The sequence below is a fragment of the Pyxicephalus adspersus genome, chromosome 4, assembly GCF_032062135.1.
Source record: "Pyxicephalus adspersus chromosome 4, UCB_Pads_2.0, whole genome shotgun sequence".
NCBI classification, from domain to species: Eukaryota; Metazoa; Chordata; class Amphibia; order Anura; family Pyxicephalidae; genus Pyxicephalus; species Pyxicephalus adspersus.
In genome coordinates, this window is record NC_092861.1 from 57145381 (window position 1) to 57152863 (window position 7483).

Genomic DNA, 7483 nt, shown 5'->3' on the forward strand with positions numbered 1-7483 from the left:
CATTGAGTAATTTAATCTATGATCTATGATTCCTGTTGTATGATTCCAACTCATTTTATTCTAGATTAGTATTGTTTTTTGTACATGAGTATAACAACTGCAGCCTAAACCCTTCTTGAATCAGAATATGTAAAAACCACAAAGCCACAAAGTTTATAAAAAAGTGGATTTATGGTTTAAGCAAAGTTGATGAAAAAACATGTCCTTGTTTGGCAGATATTTATTGCTAGTAGTGAAATGAATAATTGTGTTGGTGTCAGTGATCTGCATTTGCAAAAAAAAAAAAGAAAAGAAAATGACACACAGCTGATTCATGGACAGGGAACACAGGGTGGTGACTCAGGTACAGACTAGGTTAAATGATTTTGTAGTGCATAGAAACCAATAATGTTCCAATTATGCTGAAAGCTTATGCAAACAATATAACAATAAAATAATAGGAAAAAAACCTTCAAATTCCTTCTGTTGTTAGTAGTTTTAGCGATTTATCTACTTTGGGGTAATGGTGCGTAAAAGTGGTGGTTATCTCAGGAAAGAGAGTGGGAGGAGGGGGCTCTTCCTACACTGACGTCATAAAGAGAATTTAAAAGGGGGCTAAAGAGATCCCAGGAGCAGAAGCAGACGAAACAGACGCAGCATCTCCCTTTCCATTCTGAAAGCACCGCTTCTATAGTCAGCTGAGAGAACTTATTGAAGAGATGCAGTCCTGTCGTGTACAATGTGCCCTGACTCTACTCTCTATAGCTTTGGCTATAAACTCAATCTCAGCTGCACCTACAGACCCGAGACTACGCCAATTTCTGCAGAAATCTATGGCAGCGGCAGGGAAACAGGTACGTAGCCCACTAATTGGCACTTTTCTTGTGCAATCAGCAGAAAAATTGCCAGCAATAGGGAACTTCTACTTGCAGATTTGTAAACTATGATACAACTTGTCTTTTTATAAGATATCAAGCAAGGATTTTAGGAGCATTGGAACTTGAAGCTTAGTTTTTAATAATTTTACATTTGTGTTTCAACATGATGTACCCCAGGCTGACCTGATTCTTCAATGTTAGCAATGATAAATTTTTAATTTATGTACACTAATGTTGCACTTGAAATGCTGGCATCAGTGTTGAGCTATCCGAGGTGCTGAATACACTGCAGGATTTGTGCTCAATGTACACCGGCTTTGTGGTCATATGTGAAAATGGGGAAAATAAAGCAGTGACTTACAACAACTAGGTTTCTACTGAACACATTGCTTTATAGAATGATATTTGCTGTTTGGTACCATTTGGTATTTAACAATCACTGTCAACATTATCCTATTTATTATTATGAAACAGAATCAAAACAGAGACTTGAAACAGAAAACACTTTGCTATTTCAATAAAGGCAGAGATTATGGTATCAGTTTAACACAGTGGTTAATAAGTCCTTTAACTATATTATGTGTATTGCCCAGCATATACTGCAATACATAATGAAGTTTAGTCTTGCAGTTAGGGCTGCTTAGTGCAGCATTCAATAATTAGCACGACAAACAGCAGTTACAGAACTTCAGACACCACCAAAATCCCAGGTGACAACCTATCACTTATCCTTGAACATACATAAAACTCATTCTCTGCTTACTGCTTGCATTATACTTTATGTATTACCTGTTTCTGTGATATTTAGGGGCTTTGTAATTACGAAAGTTTATAAAGATGGCAAATCAAATTGAGTGTGCAATATGTTTTTGGTTCATCTGACCTAAAAGGCAAGCTGAAATATTTTACAACCAGTATATGTATTTGTCATATGATTCCTAATCTAACAACTCATGTATTTCTTTCCTTGCAGGAGTTAGCCAAATACCTTCTTGCAGAATTACTATCAGAGCCATCCCAGATAGACAATGAAGCCTTGGAATCTGATGACCTGCCCCAAGGCGCTGAACAAGATGAAGTCAGGTTGGAGCTTGAGCGTTCTGCAAACTCCAGTCCAGCTCTGGCCCCCAGAGAACGCAAAGCTGGCTGTAAAAATTTCTTCTGGAAAACATTCACATCTTGTTAGCCTTCACCAACCTCTCTTCCCTCTGGTCCCCTATTTTTTCCTACTTCTTCAACCCCAGACAAAGCCTTGATCACACAAGCCGAAGACTGTAAATACCACACACAGTTATGGTGAATAAAGATGTTAATTTGGAGTTGTTTAATAAAACTTTTAGTTAAGATTGTAGATTGTTTGCTTGAGTTGTGATTTCTTTATAGTTTTCACAATATGCACTTTTTGATTCTTACAGATGTACTATTTTTAAATTCTCTGTTGCAATAAAGCGTGTTTCAAGCTATGAATTTAATCTTTTGTTTTTGTCCTATTTATAATGTTATTCTATAATGAAGGTGGGTAGGAATAGTCCACAAGCACCATTCCTATTCACAAGTGTCTCATCTGCTCAGCAATTGGGAGAATAAATAGACAAATAGAAGAAGGTTATCCTCTTTAGTTATTGAGTACATATAAACTTGATTGATTAACACCATTATCTGAGCAAGAACAGTAATCAGCTTACATTTTTTTAAAGAGACCCCATGGTTAAATCCTCTGCTTTGTTCATAACATATAAAGCATAGCTGTACTTCTACCATTATTTTACTTTAATGATCATAGTATACTGCCCTCACCCCCTTACCTTGTGGCAGGTAGCCTTCAGTATACCATAGCACATGTCTTGTAAGTCAATGTGTATGACAGCAAGCATCTAATATAATACAGGAACTCCACAGAGATGCTCTCCTTTCTCCCCTCCCACAGGTTTATTTTCACATAAGCTTTGCAGAGCAGAGCTACATCTATACTACCTGTTTCTTGTTCGAAAGCTTGCCTCTTGTTCACAGACTGCACCCTCCTTGTAGAATTCAAACAGAACCAAAAATGTATCCATTGATATCCATATACTTTAGGCATTTAGGCATATGCTTTTTCACATTTTTAATACGTGCATATTATGTGTAACACTCTCTCTCTTTCTCTCTCTCTCTCTCGGATACATATGCTTTATTCTCTAAAAGCTTGGAACTAGTAGTTTTCATGGCAGAGCTCCTAGCAAAAAAAAGGTATGCCCTACCTGAAAGCCTCTTCTTTTGCTGGCCCCGTTTTTTTTTTAAGACTCTCCAAGGCTGGAGAGGATACACTTTCATCAATGAAGGGGCATGATCCAGCAAACCTGGCACGGATTTCTTAAAAGTCATTTTGCTATTTGTTATCAAATGTTTTCAATCATGAACAAGACAAATTCCAGGTTTGCTGAATCACCCAGCTTCACTGATTAATGTGTATCTTCTCCAGCCTTGGACCCACTAAATCCACCCTGCAATGCCAACCATCACACCAGCCCTCCCAAATGTGAATAAATGTAGCCCTTTCTTTACATACATAAAAGTCTTCTTTACTGGTATCCAGTCCTTGCACCAGAATACATACCAAGCACCCAATCTCTGCAGGTATTTAAGATGAAAGCTGTAGAGAGAAGCATGTATGGTGGTTGAATAAAGCACGCAGTGGTCTTCTGAAAGAGACTTTCTATCTCTGAATGAGACAGGGTCAAGTTTGTTGGGACTGATAGCCATATTGGCTCACAATCTAATGTCCCTAACATAGTCATCTGTCTTTACAACAATTTAAGGTCAATTTCGGAGGAAAGGCAGTTAACCTAACTGCATGTTTTTGGAATGTGGGAGAAAACCAGTGTACCCGGAAGAAACCCTCACAAACACAAGGAGAACATACAAACTCCATGCAGACAGTGTCCTAGACAAGATTCAAACTTGGGACCCAGCACTGCAAAGGCCAGAGTGCCAAACTCTGAGCCACTGGGCTTCATTTATTCTTTCACTTTTCTTGCTCAGTCTTATGTGAATAATAACCAATTGCTTCCAGCAACATGTTGTGCTTACACCGGAACAGAAAAGCAAAGGGAATTCCACTTCAATAACAAGCTATATGAACCTTGACATAACAGATGAAAACATGCAGCCTGAATGATCCTCCCTGTATAGTTATTTAATTCATATATTGATTTTTGCATGGAGTACCTTCATCAAAGAAACACAGCAAATGTGCCCTGCCAGTCCCAGTGAATATGCAGAGGTAGTGGTGGCGTGTGTATGTGTGTGGAGGGTTGGGGGCTCCCTGGAAAATACCATTTACTATTCACTAGGGAATTACTGCACAGCGTAAAGACTCGGGGGCTCGCTGTCACTTCTATAGCTAGTCATGTCATGTGATTTGTCACCCGCATAAGTAACAAGAATGAGGACCTGCGTGCAAAAACTTGTCACAAACAGGTGTGTGTAAAGATGATTGATGGATCAGACAGACAGGTAGAGAGAGATCTATAGATAGATAGATAGATAGATAGATAGATAGATAGATAGAAGGATAGATAGATAGAAGGATAGATAGATAGATAGATAGATAGATAGATAGATAAGACAGATAGATATATAAATATTATTCCTATTAATAAACAGGATTTTTAAAGTGCCAACATATTATGCAACGCTGTACATTAAATAGGGGTTGCAAAATGACAGACAGATACAGACAGTGACACAGGAGGAGGAGGAGAAGACTCTGCCCCGCAGAGCTTACAATCTAGGACGTGGGGGAAGTCTGACACAAGAGGAGGGGAGATGTGGAGTGATGGGAATAGATATATAGATAAACAACAATTCCAGAATCATTATTCTTGCCACCTAAATATCTACTAAGCCTACAGTCCTTGAGGAATCCACACTGGCTGTTCTTTACCTCAACCCAGAGCTCCTTTGATTTTTGAAATACATACAGTATACAATAGATTTAGCAAACATATACAGCTGCACACCTCCAGAGTCTCTGTTACTATTTCAGCTTGATTTTTTTCTTGAAATGTTCTGTGTCTCTTGACCTTTGGACATCTTTATCAATTAATTTACCAAAAAAGTTTAAACATAACTGTCTGGAAGCCACACCATTCTTTAACTAGTAAACTTATAATAAAAATGATGAGCAGGCAGTGTGAAAAAAGTGTTTGTCTTATACCTAGAATATACTGCACAAAATTGAAATAATTAAAAAGTCAGAGATATGACAATGATACAATTAGGTTTGGCATGTATTTAATGTTCCTAGAGAAAGAAATATTCATGTGCATTCACCAGTGAACCCCAATTATAAAAAAGAGACATTACCAGTTTGTCTATATTCATATACACAGGGTGGTACCTCTGGCACAGACTAGGTTAAATGATCTTGCAGCACTTATAAACGAGAGATGCCAAAAATCTGTTTAAAGGTTAAGCAAACATTATAATCATGAAACACCAGAAAAAAAGACTAAAAACCTTTTTACATTTTTGTTGGTGGTGGCTTTAGTGATTTATCTACTTTGGGGTAATGATGCGTAAAAGTGGTGGTTATCTGGGGGAAAAGAGGAGGAGGAGGGGGCTCTTCCCTTGCTGACGTATGATGGAGAATTTAAAAGGGGGCTAAAGAGATTCCAGGAGCAGAAGCAGAAAGAACAGTTCCAGCAGTTCCCTTAGCTCTGATAATCTGTGCAATCAGCCAGAAGAGATGCAGTCCTGTCGGTGTGTCCTGACCCTACTCTCTATAGCTCTGGCCATGAGCTCAGCTGCACCTACAGACCCGAGACTACGCCAATTCCTGCAGAAATCTCTGGCAGCAGCAGGCAAACAGGTATGTGTCTCCTAAATTCATTTATCAATAAATACAGCTCAAACACCGCCAGAGATAGGGAACTTTGTACTTGCAAATGTTTAAACTTAGGATAAAAGGATCCGTAATTAAAGTCATGGATATAAAGACTGTTTCACAATATTTAAGTTTGACCTGATTTTCTAGAATTAGCATTACATTTCTCTTGTTTTTGAAGTTCTGTAGTGCTGAGCTGTCCGAGGTGCTGAATTCTCTCCAAATTTGTATTGCATATCGAGAGACTGAATGTATGAAAACTAGAGCACCTGCAGCAGTTGTCTGTAACAACCAAATGTAATGTTTCTATTAAACAAAGGCTGGTTTAGATAATTTGAGCAGCACATTTTATTATATTTCAAATAAAATGATTTTTAACTGTGATCATGCAATTGATGTTCTATGCAGTTATGGAATGCACAATATTCTCCTTTTAACATTTGGCTCGGATCATTCTGACAGTGTAACACTGCACCTTCTTTTACAGAAAAAAAAGTGAAATGCAGACCTTAATTACAGTACATATTGAAATTCAGTGTTGCAGTTAGGGCTGTTTAATGCAGAATTTAAAGAAAAGCACACAGTAGTTACAGAAGTTCACACACCTCCAATGCCCCAGATTACAATGCATCATTTACACTATTCTATTACCTTTATATCACTCTCAGAGTTAGCTGACACCATTTATATCTTTATAGCTTTTCTGATTACATCCATTATATTTATTATATATAGTGTATATGTTTTTATGATGTCTAAAATATATTTATTAATATTACTAATGTGGTCAGTAAGTATAATTGTATATAGTTCCTAATCTAACGACTCATTTCTTCTTTCCTTGCAGGAGTTGGCGAAGTACTTCCTTGCAGAATTACTATCAGAGCCATCCCAGATAGACAATGAAGCTTTGGAATCTGATGACCTGCCCCGAGGTGCTGAACAAGATGAAGTCAGGTTGGAACTTGAACGATCTGCAAACTCCAGTCCAGCTCTGGCCCCCAGAGAACGCAAAGCTGGCTGCAAGAACTTCTTCTGGAAAACATTCACATCTTGTTAGCCTTCACCAGCCTCCCTACCCTCTGGCCCTTCATTTTCCTACTCCTTCAACCCCAGACAAAGCCTTGATCACACAAGCCGAAGACTGTAAATACCACACACAGTTATGGTGAATAAAGATGTTAATTTGGAGTTGTTTAATAAATCTTTTAGTTGAAATTGTAAATTATTTGCTTGAGTTGTGATTTATTGATAGTTCTTATGATATGCACTTTTCAATTCTCACAGATGTACTATTTTTTAATTATTTGTTGCAATAAAGAGTGTTTCAAGCTATGAATTTTATTTTTCGTCTTTATCATCTTTAGAACATCGTTTTAAAATGAATTATAATAGCGCAAAAGCACCATTTTTGTACACAGGACTTTGATTTAATAACCGTAATGTGGCTTGGCTTGAATAGAGAATGTTGGGTTAACCTCTTCAATTCTGAAGCAGCTTTTGTTGCATGGAATCATGGCAAAATTTTAGAGAAGAAATGGTAATCAGCACACATTGTTTAACCAGACTCGGTAGTTTAATTCTCTCTTTTATTTATAACATTTAATATAAAGATTCAGTTGATTCCCAGTTAATCTTTTTCATAAAACCCCGGGAGCTAAAAAGACTTTAACAATATAATTACTTCAGATAATATGTGGCTTGAACCTTGCTTCAATTTCTTTTTTATTCTCACACAGCATAATGACTGCTAATAGAA

The 7483-nt window shown here is 37.4% G+C and overlaps 2 protein-coding genes across 2 annotated transcripts; both read left to right on the forward strand.

The window, feature by feature from the left end:
* Window positions 1-594: 594 nt before the first annotated feature.
* Window positions 595-2329, forward strand: LOC140330050 (somatostatin-1). Its single transcript, XM_072410407.1, has 2 exons — window positions 595-833; window positions 1831-2329. The coding sequence occupies exons 1-2, from the start codon at window positions 699-701 to the stop codon at window positions 2041-2043; spliced, it is 348 nt and encodes a 115-aa protein (XP_072266508.1). The 5' UTR covers window positions 595-698; the 3' UTR covers window positions 2044-2329.
* A 3182-nt stretch (window positions 2330-5511) lies between these two features.
* Window positions 5512-7063, forward strand: LOC140330051 (somatostatin-1-like). Its single transcript, XM_072410408.1, has 2 exons — window positions 5512-5709; window positions 6572-7063. The coding sequence occupies exons 1-2, from the start codon at window positions 5587-5589 to the stop codon at window positions 6782-6784; spliced, it is 336 nt and encodes a 111-aa protein (XP_072266509.1). The 5' UTR covers window positions 5512-5586; the 3' UTR covers window positions 6785-7063.
* The last annotated feature ends 420 nt before the right edge of the window (window positions 7064-7483 follow it).